The sequence below is a fragment of the Rattus norvegicus genome, chromosome 18 (assembly GCF_021556685.1).
Source record: "Rattus norvegicus strain SHRSP/BbbUtx chromosome 18, alternate assembly SHRSP_T2T, whole genome shotgun sequence".
Taxonomy (NCBI): domain Eukaryota; kingdom Metazoa; phylum Chordata; class Mammalia; order Rodentia; family Muridae; genus Rattus; species Rattus norvegicus.
Window position 1 is genome coordinate 37,320,888 of NC_141551.1, and position 24,584 is coordinate 37,345,471.

The 24,584-nt window shown below is 39.7% G+C and overlaps 2 protein-coding genes across 5 annotated transcripts in view; one reads left to right on the plus strand and one right to left on the minus strand.

The window, feature by feature from the left end:
* Positions 1-18,283, minus strand: part of Mcc (MCC regulator of WNT signaling pathway) — a 472,630-nt gene extending 454,347 nt beyond the window's left edge. For 2 of the 4 annotated variants that reach the window (XM_087592843.1, XM_087592842.1), the window contains exons 1-2: positions 17,547-18,283; positions 6,342-6,619 (exon numbers count right to left, since the gene is read on the minus strand). In XM_087592843.1, coding sequence (XP_087448969.1) covers positions 6,342-6,357 — 16 coding nt within the window. In that variant the 5' untranslated portion in view covers positions 6,358-6,619; positions 17,547-18,283. Of the gene's footprint in view, positions 1-6,341; positions 6,620-17,516 lie in introns of those variants that run through there. The other 2 variants (XM_087592841.1, NM_001170534.2) reach the window with 2 other exon arrangements.
* Ythdc2 (YTH N6-methyladenosine RNA binding protein C2) overlaps positions 17,856-24,584 on the plus strand; it is a 65,266-nt gene continuing 58,537 nt past the window's right edge. Inside the window, exons 1-4 of the mRNA NM_001427202.1 lie at positions 17,856-18,233; positions 19,497-19,587; positions 22,307-22,503; positions 23,833-24,032. Coding sequence (NP_001414131.1) covers positions 18,035-18,233; positions 19,497-19,587; positions 22,307-22,503; positions 23,833-24,032 — 687 coding nt within the window. The 5' untranslated portion in view covers positions 17,856-18,034. The remainder of the gene's footprint in view (positions 18,234-19,496; positions 19,588-22,306; positions 22,504-23,832; positions 24,033-24,584) is intronic.

The window sequence follows — 24,584 nt, forward strand, 5'->3', positions numbered from 1 at the left end:
AGAGACAAGGAGCTGTACATACAAGCATCACCAACAGAATACAAGAGATAGAAGAGAGAATAAAGGAGCAGAAGATTCCATAGAAATCATCGACACAACTGTCAAAGATAATGGAAAATGAAAAAAGCTACTGACCCAAAACATACAGGGAATCTAGGACACAATGAGAAGATCAAACCTAAGGATAATAGGTATAGAAGAGAGTGAAGACTCCCAGCTCAAAGGACCAGTAAATATCTTCAACAAAACCATAGAAGAAAACTTCCCTAACCTAAAGAAAGAGATGCCCACAGACATACAAGAAACCTACAGAATTCCACATAGATTGGACCTGAAAAGAAACTCCTCCCATCACATAATAGTCAAAACACCAAATGCACAAAACAAAGAAAGAATATTAAGAGCAGTAAGGGGAAAAGATCAAGTAACACATAAAGGCAGACATATCAGAATTGTACCAGATTTCTCACCAGAGACTATGAAAGCTAGAAGATCCTGGACAGATGTCATACAGACCGTAAGAGAACACAAATGCCAGCCCAGGTTACTGTATCCAATAAAACTCTCAATTAACATAGATGGAGAAACCAAGATATTCCATGACAAAACCAAATTTACAGAATATCTTTCTACAAATCCAGCTCTACAAAGGATAATGAAGGGTAAAGTCCAACACAAGGAGGCAAGCTACACCCTAGAAAAAGCAACTAATTGTCTTGCAAGAAAACAAAGAGAAGACAAGCACAAACATAATCTCACATCCAACCACCAATAAAACAGGAAGCAACAATTACTATTTCTTAATATCTCTCAACATCAATGGACTCAATTCCCCAATAAAAAGACATAGATTAATAAACTGGATACACAATGAGGACCCAACATTTTGCTGCCTACAGGAAACACACCTCAGAAACAAAGACAGACACTACCTCAGAGTAAAAGGTTGGACAACAACTTTCTAAGGAAATGGTCTGAAAAAGCAAGCTGGGGTAGGCATGCTGATATCGAATAAAATTGATTTTCAACCAAAAGTCATCAAAAAAGATAAGGAAGGACACTTCATATTCATCAAAGGAAAAATCCACCAAGATGAGCTCTCAATCCTAAATATCTATGCTCCAAATACAAGGGCACCTACATACATAAAAGAAACCTTACTAAAGCTCAAAGCACACATTGTACCTCACACAATAATAGTAGGAGATTTCAACACCCCACTCTCATCAATGGACAGATCATGGAAACAGAAATTAAACAAAGACATAGACAAACTAAGAGACGTCATGAACCAAATGGATTTAACAGATATTTATAGAACATTCTATCCTAAAACAAAAGAATACACCTTCTGTTCACCACCTCCTGGTACTTTCTCCAAAACTGACAATATAATCGGTCATAAAAGAGGCCTTAACAGATACAGAAAGATAGAAATAATCCCTTGCGTCCTATCAGACCACTGCAGGCTAAAGCTGGCCTTCAATAACAATAAGGAAAGAATGTCCACATATACATGGAAGTTGAAAATGCTCAACTCAATGATAACCTGGTCAAGGAAGAAATAAAGAAAGAAATTAAGGACTTCTTCGAATTTAATGAAAGTGAAGGTACAACATACCCAACCTTATGGGACACAATGAAAGCTGTGCTAAGGGGAAAACTCATAGTTCTGAGTGCCTGCAGCAAGAAACAGGAGAGAGCATGGATCAGCAACTTGACAGCACACCTAAAAGCTCTAGAACAAAAAGAAGCAAATACAACCGGGAGGAGTAGAAGGCAGGAAATAATCAAACTCAGAGCTGAAATCAACCAAGTAGAAGCAAAAGTACTATACAAAAATCAACAGAACCAAAAGCTGGTTCTTTGAGAAAATCAACAAGATAGGTAAACCCTTAGCCAGACTAACGAGAAAACACAGAGAGTGTGTCCAAATTAACAAAATCAGAAATGAAAAGGGAGACATAACAACCGAGTCAGAGGAAATTAAAAAAAAAATCATCAGATCCTACTGCAAAAGCCTATATTCAACAAAACTTGAAATCTGCAGGAAATGTACAATTTCCTAGATAGATACTAGGTACCTAAGTTAAATCTGTGACAAATAAACCATTTAAACAACCCCATAACTCCTAAAGAAATAGAAGCAGTCATTAAAATTCTCCCAACCAAAAAGAGCCCAGGTCCTGATGGGTTCAGTGCAGAATTCTATCAGAACGTCATAGAAGACCTCATACCAATACTATCCAAATTATTCCACAAAATTGAAACAGATGGAGCGCTCCCGAATTCCTTCTATGAAGCCACAATTACTCTTACACCTAAACCACACAAAGAACCAATGAAGAAAGAGAACTTCAGACCAATTTCCCTTATGAATATCGACACAAAGATACTTAATAAAATTCTTGCAAACCGAATCCAAGAGCACATCAAAAGAATCATGCATCATAATAAAGTAGGCTTCATTCCAGGGATGCAGGGATGGTTTAATATATGGAAAACCATCAATGTAATCCACTATATAAACAAACTGAGAGATAAAAACCACATGATCATTTCATTAGATGCTGAGAAAGCATTTGACAAAATTCAACACCCCTTCATGATAAAAGTCCTGAAAAGAACAGGATTTCAAGGCCTATACCTAAACATAGTAAAAGCCATATACAACAAACCAGTAGCTAATATTAAACTAAATGGAGAGAAACTTGAAGCAATCCCACTAAAATCAGGGACTAGACAAGGCTGCCCACTCTCTCCCTACTTATTCAATATAGTTCTCGAAGTCTTGCCAGAGCAATCAGACAACAAAAGGAGATCAAGGGATTACAGATTGGAAAGGAAGAAGTCAAAATATCACTACTTGCAGACGATATGATTGTATACTTAAGTGATCCCAAAAGTTCTACCAGAGAACTACTACACCTGATAAACACCTTCAGCAAAGTAACTGGGTATAAAATTAACTCAAATAAATCAGTAGCCTTCCTCTACACAAAAGAGAAACAAGTCGAGAAAGAAATTAGGGAAATGACACCCTTCATAATAGTCCCAATTAATATAAAATACCACCGTGTAACTTTAACCAATCAAGTGAAAGATCTGTATTATAAGAACTTCAAGCCTCTGAAGAAAGAAATTGAAGAAGATCTCAGAAGATGGAAAGATCTCCCATGCTCATGGATTGGCAGGATTAATATAGTAAAAATGGCCATTTTACCAAAACTGATCTACAGATTCAATGCAATCCCCATTAAAAATCCAACCCAATTCTTCATAGAGTTAGACAGAACAATTTGCAAATTCTTCTGGAATAACAAAAAACCCAGGAGAGCTAAAACTATCCTCAACAATAAAAGGAGGTCTGGGGGAATCACTTCCCTGAACTCAAGCAATATTACAGAGCAATAGTGATAAAAAAAATGTATGGTATTGGTACAGAGACAGACATAGACCAGTGGAATAGTATTGAAGACCCAGAAATGAACCCACACACCTATGGTCACTTGATTTTTGACAAAGGAGCCAAAACCATCCAATGGAAAAAAGTATTTTCAGCAAATGGTGCTGGTTCAACTAGAGGTCAGCATGTAGAAGAATGCAGATTGATCCATTCTTAACACCCTGTACAAAGCTCAAGTCCAAGTGGATCAAGGACCTCCACATCAATCCAGATACACTCAAACTAACAGAAGAAAAGGTGGGGAAGAATCTTTAACACCTGGGCACTGGAGAAAATTTCCTGAACAAAACACCAATGCCTTATGCTCTAAGATCAAGAATCAAAAAATGGGATCTCATAAAACTGCCAAGCTTCTGTAAGGCAAAGGACACTATTGTTAGGACAAATAGCAACGAACAGACTGGGAAAAGATCTTTACCAATCCTACAACTGATAGAGGGCTTATATCCAAAATATGCAAAGAACTCACGAAGTTAGACTGCAGGGAGACAAATTAAAATATAAAATATTAAAAATTGGGATTCAGAGCTAAACCAAGAATTCATAGCTGAGGAATGCCGAATGACTGAGAAACACCTAAAGAAATGTTCACCATCTTTAGTCATAAGGGAAATGCAAATCAAAACAATCCTGAGATTTCACCTCACACCAGTCAGAATGGCTAAGATCAAAAACTCAGGTGACAGCAGATGCTGGCCAGGATGTGGAAAAAGAGGAATACTCCTCCATTGTTGGTAGAATTGCAGACTGGTACAACCATTCTGGAAATCAGTCTGGAGGTTCCTCAGAAAATTGGACATTGAGCTACCTGAAGACCCAGCTATACCTCTCTTGGGCATATACCCAAATATGCCCCAGCATATAACAGAGACATGCTCCACTATGTTCATAGCAACCTTATTTATAATAGCCAGAAGCTGGAAAGAACCCAGATGCCCCTCAGCAGAGGAATGGATACAGAAAATGTGGTACATCTACACAATGGAATATTACTCAACTATCAAAAACAATGACTTTTTGAAATTCATAGGGAAATGGATGGAACTGGAAAATATCATCCTGAGTGAGGTAACCCAATCACAGAAAAACACACATAGCATGCACTCACTGATAAGTGGATATTAGCCCAAATGCTCGAATTACCCTAGATGCACAGAACACATGAAACTCAAGAAGGATGACCAATATGTGGATGCTTCATTCCTTCTTTAGAAGGGGAACATGAATACCCTTGGGAGGGAATAGGGAGGCAAAGTTTAGAACAGAGGTTGAAGGAACACCCATTCAGAGCCTGCCCCACATGTGGCCCACACATATACAGCCACCAAACTAGATAAGGTGGATGAAGCAAAGATGTGCGGGCTGACAGGAACTGAATGTAGATCTCTCCTGAGAGACACAGCCACAATACAGCAAATACATAGGTGAATGCCAGCAGCAAACCACTGAACTGAGAATGGGACCCCTGTTGAAGGCATCAGAGAAAGGACTGAAAGAGCTTGAAGGGGCTTCAGACCCCATATGAACAACAATGCCAAGCAACCAGAGCTTCCAGGGACTAAGCCACTACCCAAAGACTGTACATGGACTGACCCTGGGCACCAACTGCATAGGTAGCAATGAATAGCTTAGTAAGAGCACCAGTGAAAGGGGAAGCCCTTGGTCCTGCCAAGACTGAACCCCCAGTGAACGTGATTGTTGGGGGGAGGGAGGTAATGAGGTAGGATGGGGTGGGGAACACCCATAGAGAAGGGGAGTTGGAGGGGTTAGGGGGATGTTGGCCTGGAAACCGGGAAAGGGAATAACAATTGAAATGTAAATAATAAATACCCCAGTTAATAAAGATGGAGGAAAAAATGAAAAAAAAAAACAAATAAGCAAATGAAGAAAAGCGAAAGCAAAACCCATAACACCCTAGGTGGGAATCTATCGGAGTTGCATACTGTTTTCATTTCAGAACAGAATTACTACTTTTTCTGTCTTTATAGTATTTTTAACGTTTTTGCAAAAATAAATAAGAAAACTTCATCAACATTGATAATTGAATCAAGTCTCAAATTAATGATGTTTTTTGTACCTGCCAAATTGTTGCAGGTAATTTATTACCTATTTCAGAGAGCTTTTCAGTAAGAAAATATTCCTTGATTCCTGTTTCCTTTAGGTAGGCAAGGTCAAATGGCAAGCGAGCACCCTCAAATTTCCCGAATGGATATTGAGCATCCCCAAGACAGTGTTTAAAGAAAGGGAGTATACAAAAGCTAGACTGCCTGCTTTGTTGAAGGCAATCCAAAATTCGGAGCAAACTTTTTTCCCCCATAAAAACAGATTGCAACTTTACAGTCTGCACTTCACCTTCAGCTTCTAAGGCTTACAGATATGGGCAGTACTCATCATTTGATCCAGGGCTGTAGGCTAAACCACATCACCAGGCCTAGATCTCTCTTGAAGCTAACAGTGAATAGAGGTGAGAGGACACACCTTTGAACGGGGTGGGGAGTAGGGAGGGTCTATATTTCAGACTCTTCAAACCCTAGCTTGTTCCTGGTGGCTTCCTGTGCCCTAGAGTAGTGTGTTCACATTGCTACTTGGGGACAAATTCTCCCTGGACTCTAAGTTTGGGATTCGGGTGTTTTTCCTAAGTTATTTTTCTGCATGAGTCTCACTGACAGCGCCCCTACCTGGGTTGCCCACCTGTCCTCCACCGCGCCCTGGAGCCTGTGGTGTCTCAGCAGCCCCAGGAGAGCAGCGCCTTCTATCTGGGACCCGCAGGCAGCCTGAAGAGGCCCTTGACTCTGTGGCCTAGCCACAGCTCCGGGAACCAAACTTTCCTAGCGAGCGCGCCAGGAACTTGGCTGAAGTTGGGAGGGTCGCTTACCAGCTGATGAAGCCATCGCCGTCGCTGTCGCACGTCTGGAAGAGCCGCCGCAGACGCTCCTCCTCGTCGGTGCTGGACGTGTCGCTGCTGCTACCGTTGCTGCTGCAAGCGCTTGCAGCCGCCATCGCGCTCCCGCCCCAGGGAGGAACAGCAGGACCTGCACTGCTCACAGCTGCGGACAGCCCTGAACCTGCCCGACGACGGAGCATGCCCAGTGGCCGCCCCAGGAGCGACGGATTCCACCTTTCCGGGTTTTACCGCAATCGCCCAAGTGGCACCTGCGGAATGAGATTTGCTCTGGAAATCACAGAACCTGGGATGCCTACCTGGAGGCCAAAGAAGACTTCAGACCTCTGACACTAAGGGATGATTCAGGCAGACCGCGGTGATCTTCTGGCACTAGTGCGCAGAGTAGGGGATTCCTTTTCGTGCGGGTGTGCAGGGGGGTGGGCTGGGGGCCTGGGACAGGATTCCCACGTTGCTGGCTCAAAACTCTGCGTGTGATCCCACTTTCCAGAGCGTGCTGGATTCTGATTCTGCCGCCCGGAATGAGACCCAGAAAGGCTGGCATTTTAAAGTTTGCATCTGACATGCAACTAAACTTAGCCCAAATTTGTCTTTCACTGGAATGATCTGCCTTTCAGTGGGATTGTTCTGCACTTTGGATCGGTTTCTGGTAACAGTGCTCTGCTGGGCTGGCTGCAATCGACTTTATCCCAATTGCCTAAATCACATCACACCACAGATCTAGAAAACCCCTCACTTGGGAAGTAGATAAAGTTAACGGGTTATCTTAAGGATAAAAGAGATAGTACACAATGCAGGACAACACCTAGCTACAGCTGCGAGCTCAGTGAACACCAATCCTGATTCGCAGGTAGGGTTGCTGAGGTACTTAGACTTGCTCCAGGTTCCAAGCCTTGTGTTAGCATAGAGGCAAGCCTAGGCATTCATAACTCCAGATCAGGAGCCCTTAAACACCACACTAACCTATCATAGCAAGAGGCAAAGGAACCATAACCAAACAACTTGTGGTTTAGTGAATGATTCATTATTCTGTTCCAGGCTTTCTGCCAGGGGTCTATGAAGTTCTGAGGTAGTTTAAAAACATGTCTCATCAGAAGGTGGAGAATGCTTTCTCCTCCTGAACCTGGCTGGGACTTTGTAACTACCTTGACTTCTGAAGCTGGCTTTAAAATAGTAGTGGATTCTACCCGTCTTTCTTTGGGGGACAAGAACCTTGGATACTACAATCCTCTCTGAAAGAAGTTTGTCTATCCAGAAGCTGCTCTGCTGGAGAATCCATGCAAAGAGACCATGTAAAAACTAAAGATGTCAAACAGCCTCCAGATGTTTGGGCCTTCTCTGACCTGGAGCCAGATATGAATGAGATATGCTTTCTCTAGATATTGCAAATCCATAAGTAAAACCAGAGCCTATCAGAGCTTAGCCAACACTCCAGAGCTCTGATGATAACTATAAAGGTCTGTCGTGGTTTTAAATCATTGAATTTTAGGGTGGTGTATTTGTTTAGCAGTAAGTACTTGGAATAAGTCCATCTCTCTTGGCATTGACTACAAGGTCAGCAGGAAGGGATCTTTGCCCTTTTCTCTTTCTTTTCATTCCATCTAACTATTCCTACTTTAGTTCTTTTTAGTTCTGCAAGTTCCAAACATTTCAGATATTTGAGGTACTTGTAATCAGATAGTGAGTGTGTTAGAAATGAGTCTGGTGTCTCAAAAAGTAACCACAAAATCAAAAACTCCAACCAGGCAAAAAGTTTGACTTCTGGACAGAAGAGATGGCTCAGCAATGGAGAGCAGTTGCTGTTCTTGCAGAGAACCTAGGTTTGGTTCCAACCACCAGCATAGCCGCTTACAACCATCCTTGAATCCAGTTCCAGGGAATCTAGAGCCTTCTGCTGATTCCTGTGGTCACCAGCCATGCTCACAACACATTCATAACCACACACAAACAAATCTTTTTTTAAAGTTTTATTTCTGTAAAAGGTTACAGCCATGCACATGAGGGGTTACTCTGGGTTTTTATTCCTAATGGACAGGGGTCCATTTCTCACTGTGAATGGTCAGAATTTGGCCTCATACATCAGCACAGCCGATAATCAAAGCATACCTTTTGAGAATAGGAAGTAGCCTTGACCACATATTTTGACCTTACAGAAATACTGACTAGAGAAGAGGTTTTGCCAGATGGCATCTTTACAAATGTCTTTAAAGACGGAGCTTTCTTTGTCTCATCTAACCCTTTGATAGGAAATTGTATTAATATTTCCCACAAATGGAATATCTCTTTAGAAAAATGTTGCAAATATACCCAATAATATTTGCCAAAAAGGTGCTACCAACACCATCAATATTCTGAAGGGGCATGCTTATATTGTACAAAATTTAAACTTTTATGTTTCAATTTTTATAGAATAAAATCTTTGTCATCACAAGAGTTGTTTGCCTTTGTCTTAGTTTGGGCTTTATTGTGGAAAAAATATATCATGAGCATGGCAACTCTTATAAAGGAAAACACTTATTTTGAGAATGGCTTACGGTTTCAGAAATCTAATTTATTATCATCACGGCAGGAAGCATGGCAGTGTGCAGGCAGACATGGTGCTGGAGAAGCCAAGAGTTCTACATCTCGATTCACAGGTAGGAGAAGGAGACTATTTGCCACACTGGGCACAGCTTGAGCATAGGAGACCCCAAAGCCCACCCCAACACTAACACTTCCTTTAACAAGACCACACCTACTCCAACAAGGCCACAACTCCTAATAGTGCCACTCCCCTATAGGCCAAGCATTCAAACACTAGAGTCTATGGGGGCCATACCTATGCCGACCACCACAGCCTTCAAACCCACCTTGACACTGTGATTTGAGATTTAAAAGTATTTTTTCTAGATATAAAATGTATAAAGGGGCCTGGAAACCCAGAAATCTTTCCAAGTTTTAAGTGGGTCTTTCTGTAACTTCATGTCTACAGAAAGTAGAGATTTAACTACCAACTGGTAATATTTCTAAGACAATGTTTTTCTTATTAGAGAATGTGTACAATAGCTCTTGAGATTTACATCTAAGTAATTTTAGATTAAATCTGAATATTCTTAAAGAGGATCTTGACAAATTTCCTAAACACCATTTTCCTATGCTTGGATAACTTAGAAATGGCTAATCAAATAGATTCAACTTTTCATAGGAGATTTTGTTTCTGAGTTGATATAAAACATGTGAAATTTACACTGAAGAGGTTATGTGAGAGGATGATATTTGCAAGGTAATGGAGGCTAGAGATGCCATATGAATATAAGATGACAAACATAAGCTAGGAACTTGGAACAGGAGCAATAGCCATGGCCATAAATATAACTGCTGTTTATGTCATAATTCTGAAAGGTCTATGCATTTATTTGAAGTGGGTGCACAGCTTTCTTCTCCTTCTCTAGTTTTGCTTTTATTCTTCTCAGTTATAATTTCCTTCCATATTTATGTAGAGCATTTCAATGTATCTACAAATATTGCAAGGTACATGGACTCATTTATGTAAAGTTACCAGTTAAAGGAAGTGAGTAAAGCACTTTGCAAACCTAATTATCTCTTGCTCATGCTTCCAAACTCTTAAACGCACCAAGACTACATGCAAATGCTGGAGCAGGGTTCCTTGGAGCTGTCTGCAACCCCCCTCATGTTTTTTCTTAGTATAATAACCTTTGCAAAATTCCTGTAACTTTCCAAAAGTCACCTCACTCTCCCAGGGCTTTCTTAGTTTGAAGTACACAACATGTAAGGAAGAATCCTATGGTGAAATTGTGAATTGTCTTCCAGCCTCTCTTGTCTGTTAGTGTCAATTATCATTAAATGAGGCTGCAAATTTCTGAGAGAAAATACTGAGGTAAAGTCAAGGAAGTCAAGTCAACTTTTACAAAGTTCTTATCACAAGTTATTGATGCCCTTTGAAGCTCCCTTAATGCAATGTACTGAGGATATACCCTAACTATCTTATTCATTCATTCATTCATTCATTCACTATAATATATAATATATATAATATATCTTATTTATTTATTTATTTATTTATTTATTTATTTACACTTTAGCCATTGTGTGAGAGGTAGAAGAGTATGTGGGAGGTGGAAGATGTAATTCAACTCAAATAGGCTACATAGGGGGCCCAAGTACAGGAAGCAGCTGGAGTTGAGCTCATAACCACCAGCCACGAACAAGGCAGTTTCAGGTATAAGATATTAAATACTTCAACCTAGGTGGAAAAAGCATAGGAAGCAGGATGAGACAATGGGGAGAGCTGCATTGTGATGCAAGCCTGAGAGTGCCCAGGTTCTAGATGACAGAATTTTTTTCTGTATGTTAGAGTTGCTTATTTTATGTGTTTGAGAGTTCTGGCATATGTATATATGTATATTTGTATATGTATATATATGTACACATGTATATATATACATACACATATATGTGCATGTGTATTATATATGTATATGTGATGTACATATGTATATATGTGCATATGTGTGTATATATGTACATATATGTACATATGTGCATAGTATATATGTGTATATATGTATAGTGTCTATGTATATATGTATATATTGCACCACATTATGCCTGGTACCCCCCAGTGGGCAGAAGAGGGTGTTGGATCCCCTGGAACCGGAATTACAGCTGGTTGTTAGCCAGATATAGGGAGTAGGGTTCCATATTATGGAAGTGTTAGGAACTGAACCTAGGTCCTCAGCCAGGGCAACAGGTGCTCTGAAGCATTGAGGCATCTCTCCAGCTCCTTACAGAGAATTCTAAGACAGACTGGATTCATTTTATATGGCTGCTGCAACAAACGTCCAGAGCACAGTTTTATTATTTTTAACGATATATTTCTTATGATCCAGTTCTGGAGGCCCAAATTCTGAAATGAGTCTCATTGAGTTAAGATCTAAGTGTTGGCTGGACATGTTCCTGAGGTAGAAATCCATTCTCTTTGCCAGCTGTTGGAGGATGTCTGCATTCCTTGACTCTTACAGTCTTCAAAGGGAACTGATGAGTGTTTTCAAATGTGATTAACTTTTCATCCTCTTATTTGAGGGCCCCATGAACACTGGTCTCACCCAAATCACTGAAGATTATGTGTACTTCAAGGCCAGCCAACTAGCAACACTGATTCTATCTGCAGTTTTGCCATGAGGACATTTTATAGATTCTGGAGATTGGGGTCGAGATGGCAGCAACTGCGTGTCTGCCCAATCTACTAGGTTATCCGTCATAAATACAGAATGTCTAGGCCTTTACACTCATGCTTTAGGTGATCATCAGACAGAGATCCAGAGAATCTAGATTTATAGCACAGGAAAGGTGTCTCCATAGTATCGTGAGTTTCCCAAAGGGGTTAACAGCTGAAGGATTTATGACAGCATTCTTAACTGCTGAGACGCAAGCTCCTGTCTGGAGGGAGAGCTAAGTAGTGCATCTCCCCACAAGTCCATCCCTAAGTCATGTGGGTCCATTTCAGATTGGGAAAGAACTATTCCTGGATTTTGAAGAGCTTCCATCTCTGGGGGAATTTTTTTTTAACATTTAAATTTTTCTTTTTATTTCATGTGTATGTGTGTTTGTGTGTATGTATGTATACAATGTGCACACCTAGTGTCCGCAGAGACCAGAAAAGGGAATCATATTCCCTAGAACTGGAGCTATAGATGGTTGTGGCCTGACACATGGGTTCTGGGAACTGAATTCAGGTTCTCTGTTAGAATTATAAGAGCTCTTAACTAGCTCTTTAACTCCTAGGACTTTTTAAAAATGTTGAATGGTGGCTCTATATACCAGGATACTACATCCCAGTCCTTCTTGCAGGACCTTAAAAGAGGAAATTTAGTGAGAGAACTCTAGTCTTTATCACAGCTTCAGATCTTGGGGTCCCAACGGATAATTTTTCTTTCCTTCCTATACTAATGAATCTTGACTTGCCTCTCTCTCAGAGAGCAGACTTAGGCTACTTGCCAATTGGCACAACCCACGTGCTCATTTCTGCCAAGCCTGACATGGCTGCACATGTGCATTTACTCTTAGAACTGGATGGGAGAATGCCAGGAGTTATCCACAGCAGTTGCCTGTACTCTAAATATGCTCCTCCCTAACTGGATTTGAAGAGGAAGCTCTGTTCCTCTTCATGATCCGGCTCACTTACTCAGCCAGGAGGACTCTTCTTTACTGATGACTTCTGGACATAAGGAACACAAAGCCTCCAGGGAGTACATGAAACTCTTGCTGTATTGTTGCTGGAGAATTAGTACTTTGGAATATCAGAACATCAAACACTGAGCCCAGAGTTTTAGTGGTAGCAGGAACAAAATTATGAAATCAATAATTGGAATTCAATTAAAAGTGATTACTCCTGTTTCTAACTTCTTCACAGACCTATGTGACCTTCTTTTTGAGGACATAGCCGACATAAAGTTTTTGGTTTATGGTATATTCTGTGTCCTGTAATGTGATTTATCACCTTCATTAAGAATCAAAGGTAGGAAGGTATTAGAAATATTTTAGCAAGTAGGACTCCACTTCGCTTAGGCTGTACACACACCTGCTTTCTAACAATGCACTTAGTGACCCTAGAACATCACCGACATGTATTATGATCATGTATTATGAACCCCTATTCTAGCAATGACTGTAGAAAGCTATTAGCAACCTAGAACCCCACCCACCCACCCACCCAACACACACACACACACACACACAAATACTTTGAGCTGCATGTACACACAATGAAAAGTAATGTTTCTTCTCCTATTTAACAACCATAAAACCTCCCCCTGGTGGACAATTTCTTTTCTTTTCTTTTTTTTAGTATTGAATAGAGTTTATTCAGGGCATGGGGAGGGGAGATAAGAGGGCAGTAGGGCAGAGAAAGAGAGAGAGTAGAGTAGAGAAGCAGAGGAGTAGAGGCAGGCCATGAGCAAGTGGAGAGAAGTGGGGGAGGGGAACGGGGAGGGGGGAGAGAAGAGACAAAGGGGCAAGAGGAAGCAGGAGCAAGAGCAAGAGAGTGAGAGTTGATTTTTTTGTTTGTTTGTTTGTTTGTTTAGTATAGAATAGAGTTTATTCAGGGAATGGGGAGGTGAGTTATTTCTATCCAAATATATTTCAAAATGTATATGGCATAGACTGGTTTGGGGTAAATGTCTGCAAAACAGAGATTATAATAACATTAATTTCATAGGGGTTTTGTAAATTATTCATTTAGGACATGCACTCCTGGAAAGAGCCCAATGGAATTTATATATGGCAACAATATCAGCTTACATATCACATTTCAGCACATTTATTGTTTGAGATCAGATGTCACCAGATCCTCTTTTAAAATATTTTCCATTCTTTTAAAACTTAATGTGTATGAGTGTTGCCTGCATGTATATCCATGCGCCATGTACATGCTGTGGCCTCAAGGCCAGAAGAGGGTGCTCCCTCTCCCTTGGATTACAGCATTGTTGCTTGAACAAGATCTCCTATATTCTCAGGTATTTAAACTTGTGGTCCCCAATTAGTAGCATTATTTGGGCAAGGTTCAGAGGTGTGGCCTTTCTGGAGGAAGTATGCACTGGGGGCAGGTTTTAATGTTTCAAAGCCTAGTACCAGTGCCAGTGTGCTCTCCCAGCTTCATTCTTAGAGAACATGATGTGAGCCCTCAGCTTCCTGCTCTTACCACCCTGCTTTCACTCTGCCATCATGGACTCACACTCTGGAACTGTAAGCCAAAGCACTCTTTATTCTACAAGGTTCCTTGCATGGTGATTAAGAACTAAATTTAGTTACAGACTGTTGTTAACCATTATGTGGATCCTGGGTACCAAACCCAGGTCCTCATGGCAAAGGCTCATTTTCAGAGCCCAAAGCAACAATTGCTTTGAAAATTGCTGAGCTATGGCTCCAGACTGATGGTTTCTATTCCAAATCCCATGCTCAGATGCAGGAAAAACGTTTCTTATTCTGTGGCAAACCCTGCAGGGGATATTTGGAGCGAGCTGACTACACATGGCTATGCATCATCAGCATTTTCTTAGCACTCCTCCAGGTGACTGGCTTTCCATCCCTCTCCACCTCTACTCTGGTGTGTTGGGCTAGCTGTGAACCACTTGGCAGATGTTTGATGTGAGTTGAATTTAAGTCATCCCTAGCTACATATGTCTTGTAAGGAGCCTGGGTATTTGTGTTTAAATTGAACAACCATATTCAGTGAGGGATCAAACTCATTTCAAACAAGAAAACCGTAAACCCCAGTGAAAAAGCTCCATTGTAACACTGCATGCAAAGCCCAAGCAGGAGTTTTTCATTTTGTGTTGTGACATGGTGACTTCTCTTACACAGAACTGTTCTGCATAGCGAATTCTTCCTGTGCGATTTTCCCACTCTCTTCTCTCCTCTTATGTCTCTCTCTCTCTCTCTCTTTTTTTTTTTTTTTTTTTTGGTTCTTTTTTTTCGGAGCTGGGGACCGAACCCAGGGCCTTGCGCTTCCTAGGCAAGCGCTCTACCACTGAGCTAAATCCACAACCCCCTCTTATGTCTCTTAATACCACATCGAATGAAAAAGATAAACAATGAAAAGGGGGAACTGCAAGAACTGCTAGGGGAAGGGAGTTTTCCTTCTTTCTTCAGTCTTCCCCTGAAGATAACAGGTGCTCTGTCTGCTATGCTGCACATTTCCTAACATGCTGTACTCATTCACATTGGGGACTGGGATTTTAGTGTTCATAATATAGTTTAAGGGTATTCTCCATATGTTATAACATATCCTCTAAAGAAGAATTTCAAAAGTTTAAAATATAAGAATACATGTCTTTTAGTCTTTTTAAGTATTTGTGGGATATAATAAATTTTAAAAACATGTGTGAAATATGCTAGTTTTTGATGTTTTGAATGATAATTAAGGTATCTAATGACATAGTTGCGGGTAAGAAAAGGAGGAAGGACAAAAACCAGTCGACAGCATTTTCTGAAGAGTTTAGTTTTATGGTTTTAATTATGTGTCGCTTTACCCCACTGTGGCTATCTTATTTTTTTTTAACAGTTACTGCTAAAATAGTTCACGGAAGCTCTATGTAGAAATTAGTGATATAAAATGGGATTTCAGGCAAAAGATAGCTTTATACTACCACCTTGTGGCTGACCTACTAATGTGTAGTTTCAGGTTAGTGGAGAGCAAAGATTGAGTCAAGAACTGGGCTAAAGACCATTTGGATTATATTCTGGCAAAGAATCTGGGTTCATATTGCTCAAGTCCTAAGAAACTGAGTGAAACTCAACAACAACAACAACAACAACAACAACAACAAAAGAAGTGGACTAAATTGTTGGAGGAAATTCAAAGATACGGTATCATTCAAGCTGTGGCGTGGTTATTACGTACCCCTCTGATATAAATCTACAGCCTGTTTGAGACACTGAGTCTGAACAGTAAGATCTGAGAAATGTGGTTTGCTAAGGAAAGGAGTGCAAGGCAGTGTGAAGCTGCAAATAAGGCAGGTGCAGAGAAAACCGCTATAATTGAGACTACATATACCTCTAGAGTGAAACCAGTTACACTGGGATAGAAGAAAGGTGCCCTTTGGGTAAGATCCCATCTATCAAAAAAATCCAACCTGTGAATACACAGACTCATTTGACAGAATCCAAACTGTGAATGACTCTGAAGGGCTCCTCTGCTCAGCTTCTGTGTAGATGTGTATCGTTACCATGGCCTTTTCTTTGTTGGTGCTGGAGAAAATTGTTCTCTGTGGTATATTTTCTGGTTCTTCAAAACAAAGTTTGTAATATATCTTCTGGGAATTCTCTTAGTCTACCTCAGAGCTAGTTACTTGTTTTAGATAGGGACAGAGTTAGTTTAGTTTCATCCCTACTTATCAAAACTAATCAAAGAAATAGGTAGCCCAAAGACAACAACTAAAAAGTTCTGAGAGTTGAAATACCAATTCTTTTCTATTTTTCCTTCCTTCCTTTTCCCTGCCCCTCCTTTTCTTTTCTTTTTCCCTTCTTTCTTTTTTTTTCTTTTTTCTTTTTTTTGGAGACAGTTTACTCTGTATAGCCATGGCTGTCCTGGGACTTGCTCTGTAGACCAGGCTACATGAGAGAAAATTACTCGTGTGAAGGAATGAGGACAATTCAAGATAACATTCATTTTCTTAGTAGTTTATAACTTTTGCAAGAGAAAATAAGATACTTTCAAATGTTGCAAATGATAACACAAGATTTGAAAGCATGCCTGTGTAAGGGCCACAATTATGTTTTAAACTATGGTACAGAGGAATTCTCAGAGGAAGACTGCCTTCTCCAAGACAAAAACCATGCAAGACAAAAACCAAACAACAAAATTAAGTGTATCTGAGCAGTGTGAGGGTAAGTGTTAGCATCACCGTGAGTGTAGGTATCCTAGAAGATCTTGAGTGCTCTTGATATTGAGAAATTTATGGTTTGTTCTAGTTGCAGAGGAGAGAAACTGGAAGGCTGCATATGAGGGCATCTTAGTACACTCTGGTTCTCATTTTGAAAAAAGGAAACAATCATGTCTGTTGCTCTTCGGAGAGTGACAATAGTGGCACTACAGTGGAAGCAATTCAGGTCATTGGAATTAGATTTATGTTCATAGGACTCTATTTGAACCAATGGCAATTCTCATAATCTTCCCAACTCCTTTTTTGTTTGTTTTTTGAGACAGGGTTTCTCTTATAGCCTTGGCTATTCTAGAACTCACTCTGTAGACAGGGCTGGCATCAAACTTAAGAGATTCACCTACCTCTGCCTCCCAAGTTCTGGGATTAAAGGCATTTGCCACCTTCTGTCCCCAACCCCCCCCCCTCCTCCCGCAACTCTTGATAAGTTCCTCCTTAAACTTAATCTTGCCACAAAACATAACTATTCTCATTGCTATGCGTTCCACACTCACGATGGGCTGTTACCTAAAACAGTGAACACTTTAATAACTATCATATAAGCATTTTTCTTTTAACGTTTAAGGACTGTTACCACTTTTTAGGGTTTCGAGGTAAAACACAGTTAGATCTTTATTTCAGGTAACCAAGTTTTCAATGTGTTTCAGAATGAAAGACATACATTAAGAAGTTAGTCGTTACTTAAAATCAAACCAAGTGGTCTACTCACTGTACTTATTTGACCCACTGGACCACGAACCTCAGAATTGCGGTAAAACCCTTGTTTCCAGAGTGTTCGAGTTTGTGAATCAAGCGCTGGGCAGAAGCCCGCTCTGAAGAAAGGAATGAAGCATTAAATGATCCAGTGGATAACCGAATAATATGTCCTCCAATTTAATGATATTTTTTGACAACCAAAGCCTCAGGGTCGTGAGGACCGCATTACAGCCTCCAGGGACCGCATCCCCCGGGGCTGCTCCAGCATAGTCAGAGGTCCCGCGTTCTGGGGCCGTGCGCGGCGCTCACTCTTGACGTCATCACCCGCGCACCCAAGGCTTCTCTGGGCTGTAGTGGTGCCAGCGCTTTCGCTTTCACCGCTACTGTGAGTGACGCTTTCCCGCTAGTCTCTCCCGGCGTTGACTTTCTAGCGGTAGGTCCGCCGCGCTCCCACGGGCTCTCTGTCTCTGTCACTGCTCGCTGGCAGCAGGCCTGGCCGCTCCCACGCGGAGCGAGCTTCTCCTCAGGGCCATGTCCAGGCCGAGCAGCGTCTCGCCGCGTCCGCCAGCTCCTAGCGGAGGCGGCACCGGAGGCGGTGGCGGCGGCCCGGCTTCGTGTGGTCCTGGAAGCGGTGGCCGGGCCAAAGGCCTCAAAGACATTCGTATCGACGAGGAGGTGAAGATCGCTGTCAACATTGCTCTGGAGCGCTTCCGATACGGTGACCAGAGAGGTGAGGATTCTGACGGGGGACCTTGCGGGCTGACACCCGCCCCCAGGCCCGCCCCTGATGGGCAGAGGAACCCAGAGCCGGGCCGCAGAGGCGAAACCAGCGCCGTCTAGTGACTGTTGGTCACCGAGTGGGAAGCCCAGTGGGTCGGTGAGTTTAGGGAGGATAGAGAATCAGAAGTTAAGGCATCAGAAGGTGGAAAGGCTAGGTTACTCCCAGGTGGGAAAATGTCCTCAGGTACTTTTCTGCAACCCAAGGCTGCTAAGTCAACGTTATTTTTTTTAAGGAGTTATTAAGCCCCCACTGTCTTCCTCATTATTGAGGTGTAGCCTTATTTTAAGCTTAAAAAACTTCAGAGGAGGCTTTGAATTTATTGTATTTATAGACTTTATTGAAATTCTAGATGCATCAAATCAAACACAAACTTGTGTGTTTTGTACTTTATCAGGTCAGATACCTATTTAGTACAGGCCTCATAATATACAACTGAGTTTACTGTTGAATGCTCATTTTAATTTGCTGGGATAGCTAGTAGACCCTTGCTGCTGAGGCTTATTGTCTGAAAAGGTTTTGAACATATATTTTTAACAGCAGCAAAGCCTTGGCAAAATGTCACAACAAATCCAGTCTGAAATATTGAGGAAGAGCCCTCTACAGTTTTGAGAACAGAAACATGGGAGTTTCAGTTTGAGAATTCTTAATGCTTGAATGAACATACCTCATTATTGAAGGAAATAGAATTTTGTTAAGCAAGGCAAGAATAATTTAAATTGATAAAATATGTCCATAGTTATATCGATCTCAACACAGGTAGTAATCTTTGATGAACTTTCAAGTCCTTTATCATATTTAGGTTGTATGTGTAACTTCATAATATCAGAATTCTGGGCTGAAGAGATGGCTCAGTAGTTCCTCTTGCAGAAGTCCCAGGTTTGATTCTCAGCACCCGATGATGGCTCAAAACCATCAAGTCAGCTTCAGGGGATCTGATGCTTCTTCTGACCTGTGGTCAGTGCACATATATGGTTCTCTCTCTCTCTCTCTCTCTCTCTCTCTCTCTCACACACACACACACACACACACACTCTCTCTCTCTCTCACAATTAAGTAAATAAATATTAATAGTTAGTATCAGAATCCTATTAGGTGTGAGTTACTGAGTAAATACATTTTTCATATAAAATGTGTAATTTGATTTATACTTATATGTATTTTTCATTTTTATACCTGTAATTGTCTATAAGTGGAACCTTTTTTCCTATGTAGAAATGGAATTTCCTTCTTCTCTGACCAGTACGGAAAGAGCTTTTATTCACCGACTAAGTCAATCTCTTGGTTTAGTTTCTAAAAGTAAAGGGTAAGTGTACAACTTTTCTTACTTTGTTCAAAAATATTTACTACAGAAAAGTATGCATGTGTCTGACTACATTTAAATCATTGTTTCTGTTTTAACTTTACATTCTTATAAATAGTATGTATAGATAAACTCGTTTAGGTCTATACCAAGATCAGCTTTTCTTCTTCCAATCCACCTTACCTCCCAGGTGCAGAACATACATAAGTTAGCTCCTGGGATGCAGCTCATCTTGTAAAGCATCTGTTGTATAAGCCAAACAACCTGAGTTCCATCCACAGAACCTGCCCTGAGCAAAGAGAGACAAGTAAAGCTCACCGTGGTTAAAACAATGGTAACTACGTACTCCTATGGTGAAATGGGAGCAGGAGACTGCAGAATGGGCCAGAAGTTTACACAGAGGTAGAAATAAGAGAGACCGAGCCTTAAGTAGGGGAAAGGAGAGAATGGACTACTAGTAGTTGTTCAATGACCTTCCTGTGGATCCCCGAATTTATACATGTTCAGAAGTATAAATATTTTTAAAAGGTGAATATAGTTTCATTTTTCATGTTAGGTTCTTGGTCTGTAAATGACAGATACTTTTCAGTGGAAATGTAAACTTGAACCTGCTTATTTATAGACACAGATGTAGTCTGTTAGAGAAGTTTTAGTTTGATTTATCAGTTTGGTTTTGGGCTTCAGGAAAGACCACTATTTATTCAGTTTTGTAATCATAGCCTCTACCATAGTGTCTGGTGAAAGTTCATGAATTATGAGTATTTTCAGAAAAAAAAAATTAGGCAAAGGTAAAACATAACAAAGCTTCACAAGATATCTTTGGAGAAATTAAAGCATCTTGGTATCACGGACATGTTAAGAGATATTAACCAGGATACAGTGTTATAGAATTAAAATGATATACTTTTGATTATATAGTTAATTAAAAAGACCACCAACCTCAAACTTCTTTTGTCATGCTTATTTCATTCCAACATTATTTCTATCCTGTGTGGTTAAAATTTTATGAAGTGAACAGCACAGGGAAATGAATAGTTGCCCCTTTATGCACCGAAATTTCAGACAATGAGGAACAACACAGGGGAAAAGAACCTACTACAGAGAATATGTTTAGAATCTAGTGATTCCAGTTTGCTGTGGAAATGACAATTTTTAGATCAGGTTTTTTTCTCTTGATTCAAAGTTTCAGGTAGCCCAGGCTAGCCTTGAAGTCTATGATTCTCACCTCTGGAGTGCTGCAAATACAGTTAGATGTCACCACACGCTAATTTAGACCAATTTATCTTATCAGGGCAGGTGACAGCATTGAGAGCGTACAGTTCATTCTGGTATTCACTAAGGAACATGCAGAAATTTAAATGTTAGTAAAGTAAGAGCTGTACTTAGAAGACCTACAGCAAAAACTACAGTGTAGCCCTCAGTTTAATGTTCTTTATATCTTCTTTATTTTACACTTATGGATTTATACATGTGAGGACACAAACATGTGCACACATGCTGTGGCACATGTATGATTGTCCACTGGCAACTTGCAGAAGTTGGTTCTCTCCATCTATCATGTGGATTCCCAGGATTGACCTCAGGTTGTCAGGGTTGTCAGCAAGTCTGACTCTAGTTTAATATTCTTATGGGGAAGATATTAGTGACAAAATTTAAATATAATGAAAATTGGGGAAATCAGAAAATATTATTTTCACCAATTTGTGGTTCCGTTGCTGATTTCATTATAATAGTTACATTATCAAATGAAAGTGTTGTATGAAATATTTTCATTAACTATGAAATTATTTTTTATTGTAATAGCTTTCACTTATTTAAAGTCTGTTTTGTGACAGATGCTATAATTTACATCTAACTTCTTAATCAACTTGAAAGTAGGTATTATTAACTTGGGTTTAGAGCTATTCATAGTTTACTTATGTTCTCACCACTAACAAACAGTAAAGCTAGGATTCCCACCCAAGTCTGTGCTTTAATAAGTCCAACTTGACTAAATTCAGGCATATATTATTAAACCTTTCGGAGTACATTTGGGACTTATTGTGTTTATAACATTTTACCTGGGACTCTTGGTTTTATAAAGAAGACAGAAAAGATATGGTCAGTTCTTTATGAATTAGACAGACAGTCAGGAACTTGAGCTATGACAGAGTTGTATAGTCACAAGTTTTGGGGAAAAAATTCTTTTCATTTACAAAGAATGTGCTTCAAGTAATTAATGGCAAAGCTGTGTTACACAGTTGAGCTTCAGCTATTAAAAATGGCTCTTTTACCAGGCTCTCCTGGGAATGTGATAAACACGTTTCCAAAGCATCCTGTGGGACATATTATTATGAACAGTCAGCCATCACCTTTTCAATATATTTAGGGACTTTTGTTTAGATTTTACCACCTTTATATGCTTCCCGGTATGTTTTAACTGGCGAGGTTGTACCTACCAAGAAGTCTGCTAAATATAAATTTTAATATTTATGGATAAATTAGGCTTTTTTCCCCATTTGTTATTGTTGATTTAAGGAATAGGTTTGTAGTACTTTGATATTTTAATTGAAGATACTCCTTTTTTACTACTTTATTGTTTTTTATTGTTTTTTGGGGGGGACTTTTAATATCTCAGAATTTTTTTCATTGTTTCGTTTGAGATTATTTTCTAAGTAGGCATACATCATGTGTGAATAAGCCAACTATGTATAGTAAATAAATTATTTCTATTAATATTCAGAAAGGGAGCAAATAGATACCTAACTGTGAAGAAGAAAGATGGATCAGAAACAGCTCATGCAATGATGACCTGTAATTTGACTCATAATACAAAACATGCTGTTAGGAGCCTAATTCAGAGATTTCCTGTCACCAATAAAGAACGTACTGAACTTCTACCTAAAACAGAAAGAGGAAATGTGTTTGCAGTTGAAGCTGGTATGTATTTTCCAGGGAGCTGCCTTATTTACTCTCTTACTTAGAGATTATTTTTTTCCCACCTTAGATTTAATTTTGAGAGCTAATATGGTACAAATTTTTTTTCAGTTTTAATAGTGTATTAGAGGTGACTAAGATTAATGGAGGTTTTGGAATAAAGTATTAAGGCATATTGTTCAATTGAGCCAAGTTTTTTAAAGATTGTGATAAGAGCTCCTGTTCGCATGTGCTTGGCAGTATCCTCACTCCTAGCCTCACAGAAGCAACCTCTGGGTGGTAAGATGTGAGCGATGTAGAAGCTGGAGTTCAGAAGAGTGAAATGATCCATTCAAGCTTAGCTAGCCACTGAACACTGCTGAGATGTGACTCCAGAGTCTGTGACTTTCTGTGTCACTCAGTGCCTTGATGTGCTAATCTTCCGTGTGGTGCTTTAAACTGGGGCTTTGGCTTCTGAGAAGGGGTGGGGAAGAATCTTCTGTATGCTAGATTACTCAGACAGTTGATATATGAATTATAAAATGAAGTCATCATTTTATTCAAAAAATAGCTTCCAAGGTAAGAAAGTGATCTAACTGCCCAGTGTAGACTTACGTGGTTATTGTTGTGTTCAGGAGCAGGTCCATAGCTCATAGAGCATACATGATCCTAGATATCAAATCTTTATCTTTAAAGGTTTGGTTGTTTTGATATGTGGGGTTCATGGGGTCTGCAAGCATTCTACCATTGAGCTATATCCTGGGCCGTAAAGAAAGTATCTTAAGTGTGAATACAGAAATAGTTTGAGCTATTTGGACAATACTTTCTTTGTCATATGTGAATACCTGCTTTGTCATATGTGAATATTGGCTGAAATGCTGAGTTGGAAAATTCATTAATCATTAGAACTTTGTATTTACAAATATTATTCTATTAGTCATTTAATTGTACATGTGTCATTTTAACCATGTATTTTTCTATTTTGTAATGTTATATTATCTGTAACAGGTTTTACAATGCACATTATTTCCTGCTTAAAAAATGTTTTGACATTACTGATAGAAGCTTTATGATAAATGTGAAAATAATTTATGTTTTGTTTAGTGATTATGGAGTAATTAATTTTGGTGTTTATACATTATGCATTGGAAACACTAGAGAAAGACTCCGTGTAATTGCTGAAACTGGTAGTCTGTAAACTCACACATGCAGGAGGGTGGTAGCTGAGGTGCTGGGTAGTAAAGACAGGAGAGAAGAACATTCAGAGGAGCACAGGAAATTATGTAGCTCCATTTTTAATGTGTCATGTCAGTGTTGATCATAAACTTTCTGTCTGTTTATTCACTTTTGAAGAAAACCGAGAAATGAGCAAGACAAGCGGGCGACTCAACAATGGCATACCTCAAGTTCCTGTGAAAAGGGGAGAGTCTGAATTTGACTCATTCAGGCAGTCTTTACCAGTTTTTGAGAAACAAGAAGAAATTGTTAAAATAATTAAGGAAAATAAAGTAGTTTTGATTGTAGGAGAAACTGGGTCTGGAAAGACCACACAGGTTTGTTTTTTCTTTATTGTTTACAGGAGGAAATCAAAGTTATTCCATTTCATAGTTTTATGTCAAATTTATACTATGTGTACAAACGAACCTCTGGTTATTCTACTTAGTTATTCCATACACAGATTGTTCCTGAGTGCATATAAAGAATCTATAGGAAGGAAGTCTTTATTACTTTATTACTTTATTTATTTATTTATTTATTTATTTATTTATTTATTTTTGGTTCTTTTTTTTTTCGGAGCTGGGGACCGAACCCAGGGCCTTGCGCTTCCTAGGCAAGCGCTCTACCACTGAGCTAAATCCCCAACCCTATTTATTTGTTTTTGAGACAGGGTCTTTCTGTATAGTTCTGTCTGTCCTGACACTTACTATGTAGAACAGGCTGGGTTGGAACTCACAGAGATCTTCAGTTGCTGCCTCTGAATACTGGGACTAAAGGCGTGTACCTCCACACTCTGCCTTATATTTATTTTTAAACTAGTTCATTTGCTTTTTAAGAAACAGAAGTTATGTGATTTTTTTATTTTGGGAGACAGCCTGGAAATCAAA